Source organism: Dipteris shenzhenensis, chromosome 32 (genome assembly GCF_047967505.1).
Source record: "Dipteris shenzhenensis isolate YYH24624 ecotype China chromosome 32, Dip_SZ_1.0, whole genome shotgun sequence".
NCBI lineage: Eukaryota > Viridiplantae > Streptophyta > Polypodiopsida > Gleicheniales > Dipteridaceae > Dipteris > Dipteris shenzhenensis.
The window spans coordinates 36,150,362-36,162,898 of record NC_141627.1 but is presented as its reverse complement, the minus strand read 5'-3'; the positions used below and the strand labels follow the sequence as shown (position 1 = coordinate 36,162,898).

The 12,537-nt window shown below is 43.8% G+C and overlaps 1 protein-coding gene across 1 annotated transcript; it reads left to right on the top strand.

Annotated features, from left to right (window-relative positions):
• Positions 1-9,150: 9,150 nt before the first annotated feature.
• LOC147880677 (uncharacterized) lies at positions 9,151-11,920 on the top strand. Its single transcript, XM_087370787.1, has 3 exons — positions 9,151-10,129; positions 10,223-10,352; positions 10,454-11,920. The coding sequence occupies exons 1-3, from the start codon at positions 9,997-9,999 to the stop codon at positions 11,736-11,738; spliced, it is 1,548 nt and encodes a 515-aa protein (XP_087226913.1). The 5' UTR covers positions 9,151-9,996; the 3' UTR covers positions 11,739-11,920.
• Positions 11,921-12,537: the final 617 nt, after the last annotated feature.

Below are 12,537 nucleotides of genomic sequence, written 5' to 3'. Positions count from 1 at the left end.
CATTTAACATTTTAAAAGGTAAATGAAAATAAGTCTATAGGTAGATGTGGTTACCAAGGGATCTTGTTTTCCTCTCATATACACTGCACACAATTATATATAAAGGATCTAGAAGAGTGCAAACAATAATGTCTCATATTTTTGTGATCCACCCTCAAAAGGATTGACCAATGAAGGCTCAATATTGAGAGTGACTGCTTTTGGTATGAGAATGGGTGATAGTGAGACTATGTTGTTGCTGAAAGCTTGGAGAGTACCTTGTAGCCATGAGTGGACATTTTAGGTTGGGAAGGTAGTTCTGCAAAGGCTAATGCTTGTTTCGAACTTCTGATAGTGCTGAAGAAGAAAAGAAATGCGAATTTGAGCATGGTGGTGCGATAGCGAAGTAACATGAACTCGGTCGAGGGGGGGTGATATCGAGGTGTGGTCCTCCCCACCAGGTGGTCTTTAGTGTTGGTGAGAGGTGAGGGAGCATAGGAAGTCTACCAGTTGAAGGCTGCAATCTGGAGACTACGGAGGGAAGGGTGAGCGGCCAAGGAAAAAATGGCACGAGCTGTCACAGGTGAAAAACCGACCAGGCTCGTGGACGACGGCCAAAAAGGCCCAGGATGTCGATTTACAGGAGGCCACGTGCCAGGCGATGACGGGCGGATACCACGGCAATCACGGACACGTCACGTCGAGCTTCGGCCTTTGCCGCCGTATGACGGGGATAAACGACAAGGACGAACTTTACATTGGCCTCACTTTTAAAAGTCAATCCCAGACCGGAGTTAATGGCGGTGGGCCGCGTATTCACATGGCGGCTATTAACGTGGCGCCGTGGTCATGGGTTGGGCCAATGGGATCGACCCAGGCGGTCCGGCAACGCGGGGTAAGTGCCAGGTGTATGGAGATGCGGGCTGTGGCGGTGGACGCGCTGACGGTGGAAACTTTTTGGGGGTTTGCGTTTGAGTGCTGACGAGGCGGCGTGCTGCGCATGCGCCTGAAAAGCATTAGCCCTCACAGGCCTCCTGTTGAATCCTGCTTCACACACGCTCCGCCACGATGATTGTTCATAACTGTCAATCTTTTTTAAGCCTGCCTCTTTCACCGTGACTCATGGACGTTGTAAGTTGTTGCCGTGCTGGACTTTGCTGTCCTGTGGGCCGGATTCCGCAGTCCCGTCATCCTTGGCTCTGCCTTCTCTTGGTTCTTCTTTTCAATGAATTTCTGTCATAACGTTGAGTAAATTGTATGGCATCATAGTCATCTTCACTTTCTCATCCCTCCCTTTTTACTCTTGGCCGTAGCACGGAATGCTGCTATGCTTAAATCATCTTCCGACACCACTGGGCCTAGACACGCATTTTCAAATAATGAAAACAGCTGCCGCAGCAATTTTTGAAAATTGCTCCTAATGGGCTTTCACTGCCACTTCACACAATCTTGTTGGTTGTTTTCTAAGATTTTCACCCTTTCCCAAGGTTTTCTAAGTTTTTGTTTTTGCGATAGAAATTTAAATTTATTAAAAAGAAAAGGAAATTTTAGAGCTCTTAAAGCGCAACTTCAAGCACGGCATAAGCTATGTGGAGCTCTGAAAACCCTATACTAAAGTGTTTGACTGTCCTCAACAGACTGAGATGAATACTGTAGATGTGGTAATCGGCCAACATGCCTTTCCCTAGTTACCTTATAGGTTATAATGGTTATTGTATTCAAAAATTCATAGAGCTTATATGAAAACTTGAATGTATCTTGAAAATTTTTGCTTCTTCCTTTGAAAATTGAGCGAAGTTAGGAGCTCCCTTTGTTAAGAAAATGAGCCATCATCAAGTGTGGACTTCTTCTTTCAGTAGATCTTCAAATACAACATGACCAAAGAGGAAAGTTTGGTTAAGCTATTTGATTTGTATTCATAAGCATTAAGGGATGTCATAATATTCTCATGTCAAGAATGATGAACATTTAAACTTGACAACATTGTACTTTAGATACTGATGTGACAAATCATTACAACTAATTAATTTAGTACAAATATAGACCAGAGGAAAATCCTTTCATTTAGAAAGGAAGCATATGTTTATTTATATGGAAACTATGATTAATGATAAGTTCCATTAAGAGCCCACTAAAAGAAAGATTAGCTGAATATGTTTGACATAAGTGTGTATGGTGCTTTGTTCACCATTTGAAATCCCATAATTTGAAACCATCTAACAAATTTTGTATTATAACAATACGCCCCTCCAACATGTAAATTCACTGATTAGAAGGAGGGAATGACAGAAAGGGTGAAAAGCCTAGGGTAGTCACTCTCTAAAAACCCTAAAAACCTCTTTGAGCAAGAACATATTTAAAATATCCCTAAATTAAAATTTTTAGTTTTTTTGGTATAATTGTTTACCCCTCTTAACGGTTGTAATTTGGAATTTAGAAGTCGCCTCCACACATGTATACTCCATGTACATACCATAATTCTATTTGGTAAGTATATTTTGAATCCCCTCCTATCCATAAATGGCCCATAAGTCCCCCAAATTAAAAAATCTCCTTCCTTTAAGGGACCTATCATTTTATATTTTTTACTAAGTGACCCACCCGAGGTGAAAAGCGAGTTTAATCAAAGCCACATCATGAGCTATGTCTCTCTCTCTCTCTCTCTCTCTCTCTCTCTCTCTCTCTCTCTCTCTCTCTCTCTCTCTCTCTATTTTTTACTAAGTGACCCACCTGAGGTGAAAAGCGAGTTTAATCAAAGCCACATCATGAGCTATGTCTCTCTCCCTCTCCCTCTCTCTCTCTCTCTCTCTCTCTCTCTCTCTCTCTCTCTCTCTCTCTCTCTCAATAGACATTGATTTCTTTACACACGAACACACACACACACATGCACACAGACACATGTATAGTTCCCTAACTATGAGTTATTGTTTTATGTACCCTCATGAAATCTTCCCTTTACACTTTCTTTTGAACCACCCCACATACCAAGCCCACTAATCGTCCCATACCTCCTCTAATCCCTTCTTAACCCATGCACTCATTCGCTCCGTACTCCACTTGTGGCTAAATTGTTTTGTTTATTATCTAAGAATCCATATGGTTGTCTATATTCCTAGGTAAAGCGATAACAAGCCGGGGAAAACAGGCATTAGCTATCTAGCCAAATGTAACTATGATGTTCTAACACCTAGTTTGTTTGGATGGTGGCAGGTAAGTGGACCTCGACCCCTCGGAACCTGGATTGCCTGAGGATTCGACATTGTTTTTCAATATTATGTTTGTCAAACTTAATATTATTAAAAATTCTTAATTTGATCAAAATTTTTGCAAACTCTAGTTGCATTTTTCAACTTAGATGTCTCAAACATTTTTTCCTTATATGTTTTCCTTTTTTAACTTTTTATCCAATTGATGGAATTAAGTGTATGGCTCAATTATTGATGGGACTTTTTAATCTACACACACACACACACACACTTCCCCCTTTCTCATTGCATATTCCCCCTACCCTTCTCCTTCTCTTCATTGTTGTCCCTCTCTCATTCATGACCACCCTTTCTCTCTTCTCTCACTATATATGAATTTACTAACCACTATGCAGAAGTTATCATACAAGTCTATATTGTTGATCTCCAATTCTAAGGTATAATAAGAAGACACTAGATTCACAATAATTGATGGGCAAGTTTAGACTGCCGTTGTGAATGTTGTTATTATCAAAATGATGCAAAATATTTGATGTTTAACCTATTAACTGTTGGTGAACCTGAATTGGTGCTACTGCAGGCCCTTAGCTAGTTGACCATTTAGTCAACTTTGCTTTTTCCTATTCATCTAGGTCTATGCAATTCAGTAACCTATTGTAGCGAGTATTGCTAGAAGAAATAGTCATGCTATTTGAATGATTGTTTAGTGCTCATGGGAAATCTATTTTGTTTAATATTTATTCTACTATGGACTCATAAGTTCTTGAACAGCTTTTATTATCGAACGAGATTTTTGTTTGGATTTTATCTTTCTGCAAGGCTACTAGAACTACATTCTAACTTCTCAATGCTTTAACACCCAAATGGTAATTCAAGTAAAAAGATTTATAATACTGGGCTTTTAATTTGAGTAAATATTAAAGGCACTATACTATATACTTCCTCACAACATTCAATATAGGATCTTCAAGAAGTAAATAACATTTAATTTCTAAGCTTGTCTTTTAAAGTGCATCTGAAGTTAATCAACAAGTTAGAGACACAAATATCCATGCTTTTAGCATTCATGAACCTTTTAAGGAGAAAACATGCTACTATGCAAATTGTTTAGAACATGGCTTCCTATTTGGATCGAGAATTGCAATTGTTAAATCACGAGACTCCAATTGAAGGAGCTTGATCTAACCTCTCATAGTAAATTTCTTGTAGGTTGATGGAAATGCATCAAAGAACACAATTAGTTTTATGAACTACATAATATCACATCTACTGCATGAATGTCAATAGATTGGTGATGTTTGGTATGTGAGATCATTGTCAAAATACCTTTTAAATTCACTAGGTTTCACTATAATGCTTAGTTAAGATTTTGAATCTTCCTAATGGTTAAAAGATGATGTTATATCTATGAACAGACTCAGAAAAGTTCAATTCTATCACTCTTTTTTTAAATTTTTAAAAATATGCCAATTTTATTAAGAGGGTGGTCAACCCAAGCAAAAATTACCATTATACAAAATTGGGCCCTAAAGGGCCTACAGAGCAAAAATTGGTCCCTAGTGGGTCTCGCCCTTGGACCTACGCTGCATGTAGCCTACCCCCGATTACCCCCCAATGAAAGCACCTTCAACCTCAGCTAGCGCACTGCTAACCACCGGGTCGATTTCCTTTAGAATCATGGTGGCGCAGTCATTTTTGGTCCCTAGTGGGCCTCACCTTGGACCTACGCTACATGTAGCCTACCCTCGATTACCCCCCAGTGAAAGCACCTTCAACCTCAGCAAGCACGCCGCTAACCACTGGGTCAATTTCCTTCAAAATCGCGGCTAAGTCTTGCAACAACACCTTCACGACTCCCAAGACAGTTGACTCCCTCAGTGCCGCCCCCAACGGCTGGCAGAACACACTACCATTCCTCACCTCCCACACCCCCAATAGAATCGCAGGAGCAGATATATGGCCAGCTGGCGGCCAAGGTGGATGAGAGATTTGCAGTGTCCCTAAGAAGAGCTCTGCGCTATTTGTTACCCAAGAAAAATCATCTCATCAAACTGAAGGCTCTAATGGTGGCCTCAACTCTGAACCAAACCTATCTCGTAACTATGCACCCCCACATGGTGTGGAGCTCTAGCTCCTTGGCTCTTCCACAGAGGGGGCACGAGGGGTTCACAACAATGAGCCTCTTCGCTAGATGGCCTCTAAGGGGAAGGCACTTGTGGGCGATTTTCCATAACATAAAATGGGCCTTGCCCACTTTGCAATTCTTCCATATTTCACGGAATCTAGACTTCCACCATTTGAATCCTCTTCTCAGCCCCTAGTTCTGATTTAAGTCTATAGCTACGATGTGGGCCTGCGTGAGAGATTTGTAAGCCGCCTTGGTCGTAAGACTCTTCAAGCGGGTGTTGTCAATCCGCCAATGGAGCGCCCGCCCATCCAATGAGGTAACATAATCCGAAGGACAATCTTTTGGAATGCGCTCCAGTATCGCCGCCATCAAATCCGACTCCCCCACAGTCATGTGGAACTTGGCTTGCAAGGCGTCCAAGGGGAGGTAGTCAGCTTGCTTTCGGTCCCAAAGATCAAGCCATACTATGGCTTTTTTCTTGAATAAGTTTCAGGCCCTGACTCGGTTATGCCAACCAAACGCCTCGCCCTCCTTCCTGAAGGCCCTACTCCACCAAATCGATTCCTGCAAGGTGGCATCACCACGTAGCCCATGCCTAGGGACCCACTAATGTATTTACAGCATTCCTTCCATGACACAACTAGCTAGGCCACCAAGTCAGACCTTTTTACCACAGTAGCAAGAAATACGAGAGCAAGCGATCATACCATGGGGGGTCTGGCCACCTTCTGACTCCTTTTCCTCTACCCTGGCTGATGAAGAACTGCATCAGATCAACCCATGGCACCCCATCAGTGAACATTTTTGGCAACCACTTGCTAGTTAGGGAAGTACTCTTGGTGGCGATGTCTGGAAGCCCCAACCCACCCAAGTGCTTACAAAGCTTCATCAGCTCCCACGAAATGTAGTGCATCCTCCTCCTTTTGTCTTCTTCAGCCCAGAGGAACGCACGGAGCAGCTTTTCTAAATCTAACTAGTGAGATCTTTTAAAATTCGAGATGGAGGAGACATAAGTGGTTGCTGCTGTTGAGAGGACATGCTGGACTATCATGAAGCAGTCATTCCACCCCAGGCTCAACCCGTGCCATAACCTGAGTTTAGCTTTGACTTGCTCTTTGAACCAAAGAAATCTTTTCTTGAGGGTACCGCCCATGCTTAGTGGGGCGCCCAAGTACCGCACCACATCCCCCTTATTAATCACTTGCACTTGAAGATTCACTAGCCACTTCGGGGGGGTCGTCGGCCATGCACAGCATGAAGGTATTTTGCTAGCTGCATCTAGAGCTAGAAGCACGGCAGAAGCATTCAATGGTCTCAAGAAGGTGGTTCACGTTGCTTTGGTCTTTGAGGAAGATATAGTATCATCAGCAAAGAACTGTAATGCCATTAGATTGCATGTGGGGAGCTTAAGGCCCTGTATGAGCCCTGCTTCAGCATTTGACTTGAGCATGTGGATGAGGGACCGTACCAACCACGAAGAGGAGGTGGGCAAGGGGACACCCTTGCCTCGCGAAACTTTTGAGTTCATACCGCCCAACTGCCCTGCCATTCAACACAACACCGTTGATGCATTCGCAAAGAGAGGACTCACAAGTCTAGCGAAGCCGAGACAAACCCCAGCCAATCAAACACAGCCAGAATGTAGTCCCATCTCACCTTGTCATAGGCTTTGTCGAGGTCAAGCTCGAAGAAGAGGGCCTTTTGCCCAGACTAGATCACGTAATCTTATGACAGAGGTAGAGTCTGCGATTTGTGCCCAGGAAATTGAAGACGCATTGACACCTAGGACTTGGAGTGGTCCAAGCTTTTCTTTCAGACCTGTAAGCCTAAGCAAGCTCGGGAAGTGGTGGGGATAGAGTGGAGGATTCACATGTAAATAGTCATGGAGTACTGGCACATTGCAGAGGTCTTCTATCTGTAGTTAAGTAAGGTGGTAGGTGAGGTCGTGGTGTAGACGACCGAGTGGCAGACCAACATGCATGACTTGCTCCTAGGTCTGGATTGCAAGATCTCGGATACGCAAGGGTTGGCTCTTGCTAAGCCCTTCTCAAGGAGCTAAATATCGCTCTAGACTCCTTGGAAGATGACCGTGCACTGAGTCTCAACGTTCTGGGACTTGATAGGCTCAGACTTGACAAGGATGGTGAATAGGGCGGCTAAGAAAGGAGCCCCGTTTGAGGCTGGTCAAGCTCTTTCCTAAAAAGCCCAGTAGGGTCAAGGTGGGACTGGTGACCCATCACAATGCTCAAGGAAAATATCCTCTCTCAAATTTTTAAATGCTAGGCATTTTAGTGTACTTGATTATCATTGTTTTCATATTGCTAGTTTTTTGTTGCTTTTCCACTAATCCTCAATGTGTGTATACATAGATATATTTGATAATCAACAAAAAATAAAATCATGTTGATGTTTGTAAACTACTTTTGATACGTAAATTCTAATTCATTAGAGAATCCTAACTTTCCTATTTTGCAATATCCAGATTGTCTTGTGTAAGTTATAACAACAAGAACTATTATATAAATGATGAGATGTGTTGATGAAATTCAAGAAAATATATGGTTTATAGGCTCATATAGTTATTAAGTTGGGTTCAAACAATCAATATTGTTATATGAACATAGTAAACAAAGTAGCGACAAAGGATTATAGATTGCATGACAAGATTTCCAATTGAAAAAACTGGATATGAGAAAATATGTTATCAGTGTTTTGCATTGTTACATTTTGCTATAGTATAACAAGCACTAAAATAAACATGCAAACCACCTCTAAAGAATATTCAAATTTACATAACTTCCCAACTCCAATTCTACTTACCTTATTTATCTATGTAACCTTTAGTGCCACATTTTGATCCCTAAAAGTGCTCATAAAAATGTAATTTATTGATCTTCGACCAATAAAAGTCCTCTAGACTCCTGTTACACCGAATGCCATAATTACGACTAAAAGTAAGAATGATGATTCAATTTATTTTATGTTTGTGAACTTTAAGGCCACATCTTGATCTCTAAAAGTGCTCATAAAAATGTAATCAATAGGTGCCCACGATGTTCCCAAAAAGAGAATCCATTATTTAGTTACTGTGAGCATTGAAAGAAGATAGGTATTAAGGTAAGGTTAATGTGTTAATCGGCCGCAATGAAAGTATGCTCACAAAATAATGCCTCTTGATTAATCTACCTTTGGATTCTTACCCTACTTGCGACTTCTTCGGAAGCAGCTACAGCTCTCGATTCTTTTGGCACTTGCAGCTCGATTCTTCTGGCACTTACAGCTTCTCGAGAAGCTTCTGCGCACCACTATATAGACCAACCCCCCCCCAGGGCAGGAGGGCAAAGAGGAAGAGGGGAGGAGGGGAGATGGAGTGAGGAGAGGGAGCGAGGAGTTGCAAGAGCGAGAGGCAAGGGATCAGCGAGGGCAAGAGTGATTAAGCGCTGCCTGTGAATACGTGAATCGCGCGATAAGGCTTGCGATAAGTGTCACAAATTGAGTTGAGAGATCGACTAATTGATTGAATTTTCGAGAGCGAGTGATTGAATAAGGTGATCACGTTGCACCAAAATCCAAAAGCTAAAGTAATGCTAAAAAATCAAAGGTGGTTTATCGACTTAAAAGCTATGAGGTTTGTTGGTGAGGCTTGACACATGGAGACGGGTTGGATAGTTCCCACAAGCATCCAACACATTTTAGGGGCATGGCAGGCTCTAAAACAGGTCCGGAATCCAAAAGAGTCTCTTAAAGTCCTTTGTATTTTGGCGCACAAAGATCTTCAATGTCCTCAGCTTGCATGCTCATTTTTGTTTTTTTCCAGACTGGACACGTGGACGGCAGGCTGATGGGAGGTCTTAATCGGGTCCGTCAACCATCGAAGCTTCGATTAGCAGGGGCGCATACAGACGTGGCGGATGGAAGAGGGGTCCACATGGCGGAGACGTAAGGACAGCATCAGCGGAAAGCTATGTCGGAAGGGGAGGTGGGGCCAGGAGAGGGTGCCACGTAGGTAGCGCGCCCCTGTCATCTCTTCCAAAGCTGAGCATTTATCTAGAGCTCGCCCTCCTGTTGTTCACTGCTTATAAGAGCTGTGGCTATGGCTATAGAGCAATAGACGTCTCCCTGCACCAATCTTTCCCTCAACCTCTTGCAATTTCCATATTCTTGCCATCTCCTTTTCTGATTAGATATCTCTTCCGATTGCTACTTGCGCTGCTGTGCAATCACCAGGCTCCACCCGCAGCTGCTAGTTTGTAGCTCTAGATGCTTGCTTCTCTTCCCCTTACCCATCGAGCTGCATCAGTAACTCTTTTTGCTTAATTCCATTTCTTTTCTGTTGTTGTTGCTGGCTTGCTCTTGCTTTCTATATATCTGCCTCTGTTCGTTCATCGTATTCATCTTTAACACCTGTGTTTGGTAATATTTGCTCCTTTTGCTTTCCCCGTGCTCGTCTTGCAGGCTGCTGTTGCTCCAGAAGCTGTCTGCTATTGCCATCCCTTACTCTGACCGTTTGCTAGTGCTCTTTGCCTGATTGTTGCCGCAGCTGTGCACCGTGCACCTACCTAGCCCCAAGTTCTCTCGCAGCATTTTGCTGGAGCCGCAGTATCGCTCGCCATAATTTATATAGCAGTTGGCGTGCTCCTCTTTGCTCGTGTTTGCCTTTCAGCGTACCATTGCATTCCTGCCATGGGCCGCGCGCCTTGTTGCGACAAGCTCGGAGTCAAAAAAGGACCCTGGACTCCCGAAGAGGATCGCAAGTTGATCGCTTACATTGAGTGCAACGGCCACGGAAGTTGGCGAGCTCTACCAAAACTTGCGGGTAACGCCTAATCACGATACGATGGAAAACATTACAAAAATCAGCTCCGGCTTCGTTCCACTAACAACATTAGATGGTCATCCTTCTGTGTAGGGCTTTCGAGATGCGGCAAGAGTTGTCGCCTAAGGTGGACAAATTATCTTCGTCCAGACATCAAACGTGGGAATTTCTCCTTCGAGGAAGAACAGACGATCATCCAGCTACATGCGTTGCTTGGAAATCGGTACGTTCTCTTGCAGCATTTGAGAAATAGAGATCAGATTCAAATGCTCGATTTCCTTTATGGATTTCATCTATGGTCACTCACTCTCTGATTGAACACAGGTGGTCGAATATCGCCACTCATCTCCCAGGCAGAACTGACAACGAGATTAAGAATTACTGGAATACACATTTGAAGAAGCGCTTGTTGCAAATGGGCATTGATCCCGTAACCCATCTGCCTAAGTTCGACTTATACGACTCTTTCAGCTCCAATTCCAGCATCTCCTCCACCATCAGCCATATGGCTCAGTGGGAGACTGCTAGGCTCGAGGCCGAGGCTCGATTAGCGCGCAACTACTTGAAGATTGCTCGTCCTCAACCAATCATGGACGCAAATTCCAACTTTGTTCCACACCACATATTGATGAGACTTTTGGGACAGGAAGCTGCTCAACAATCCATGCGGACAGATCCAAATCAAGCGAGGCCTTTCACTTGGGGAACGCATGAGACAGGGGCAATGGATCTCAATCGAAATTGGCAGCAATCTCTACAGGCCCAATCTACATTCGCTTGTTCTTCCGAGTTTTCCGCCCCAAATAAGAGTCAAGTTGTTGCCAGCCCCCTCTCGTGCCTGCAAGATATCGGCTCGCAGAGCTTGCAGGGAGCCTCGTTCAAGCTCGAAGGCTTAGATGACATGGCCGCTGCGTCGTCAGCAGCTCTGAGTTGCTCCTTTGTTGATACGCAGACGCTGCCATTTTTCGAGAACACTACCGAGCTTGAGTTCCAAAGTGATGTGGTGCCCAGTAAGAAATACCTTGGGGGCACGACGGAATCGCAGGAAGGTGGCACGTTACAAAATCAATGTGGTGCATTCGTCCATATGGGAGCTCCCCAAGATGCCATTGAAGGCAGAAGGAATTCTGATTTGAGTATTTCGTGCTCAAGCGGCCACGAACTGACGGTGCAGCAAGCTGGCGATCTCTTCAGACAGTCTAACTGCAATGATCTCATCCCCACGAGCCTGCACGACGAGAACTCCTGTCCGCAAAAGGCCCAAAATCCTCCATTTTTATGGACGGAAGCTCAAATTTTCTCAACAGAAAGTCCAGATCCAGCTCAATCGGCACCTGTTGTGCGGAGTGTCACGGCCAATTCCCCGAGCAGCTTCAACACCAGCTGCGGGAGCAGCAACATGAGCGTGTGTGAAGCAGGCTCCACGTCGCCGCGATCACTGTTGGACGGCGTACATCAAGCTAACGCTACGGCTACTCCAGTAACATCAACTCCGCTGAACTTCTCTGCTACGTTGCTATCTGAAGACAAGGACTACTGGAGTAACGTGTTGAAGCTCGTGGGTGTCGCATTACCACGTCTCCAGTCCGACACTGTACTCAATGATTAAGGTAGCTTTTGCTCGCTACAATTCAACAATTTTCGAGTGCTATCACTGCCTATCAGCGACAACTAATCCAAAGGTCATAATATGAATTGTACAATCCGATTGACAATCGAAATGAAGAAGGATTTATCATTGCCGGCGAATTGTACAATCCGATTGACGATCGAAATGGAGACGGGTTTATCATTGCCGACCCAAATAAGGGTGGACATTCTAACTTTGCTGCTTGCATCCAGCTTGCGTGCATCGCTTAAACTCGATTGCTACCAGCTCTGAATGATGCGCCATGCAACGTAGGTAATTTTCATAGCTTTACAGATGTATTTTAGTTGTCTCACTCGAGCGACGTTGCTTTCCAACTCGAACGTCGGTATGAAATACTCACAAGTGTGTGGCCAAAAAAACCAACATATGTCATGCTCATACGATTCACAAAAACCAAGCAAGACATAACCCCAAAACCAATGATATAGTTTGAAGGGGAGAGGAGAGGGGTGAAAAGGAAGGTGGGTCAATGTATCTTCATTCATGTACCCAATATCTCCATGAATTATTGTTCAACAATTAATGAGTAGGATGGCACAATAGTGGCAAAGCATGAGCAAAAGTAGCATGAACTGGGTAGAGTAACAATCAACGCTGGTGAACATTGATAAGTAGAGAGGGTGGTGAACATTGATAAGTAGAGAGACTATAACTATTTGGGGAAGGAAGCATGCCGCCTCCCCATCCTCACTATGTGTGGTTATATAAAATATATACACTGAAGAAGAGATCCCAAAACGAAGCATTGCCCTTAAAT

What these genes read in the sequence shown, in the direction of transcription:
- LOC147880677 (XM_087370787.1), top strand. Translation starts at nt 9,997, where the DNA reads ATGGGCCGCGCGCCTTGTTGCGACAAGCTCGGAGTCAAAAAAGGACCC. An exon ending in AGCTCTACCAAAACTTGCGG is followed by an intron (nt 10,130 to 10,222) that starts GTAACGCCTAAT and finishes CCTTCTGTGTAG; the next exon opens with GGCTTTCGAGATGCGGCAAG. An exon ending in CATGCGTTGCTTGGAAATCG is followed by an intron (nt 10,353 to 10,453) that starts GTACGTTCTCTT and finishes GATTGAACACAG; the next exon opens with GTGGTCGAATATCGCCACTC.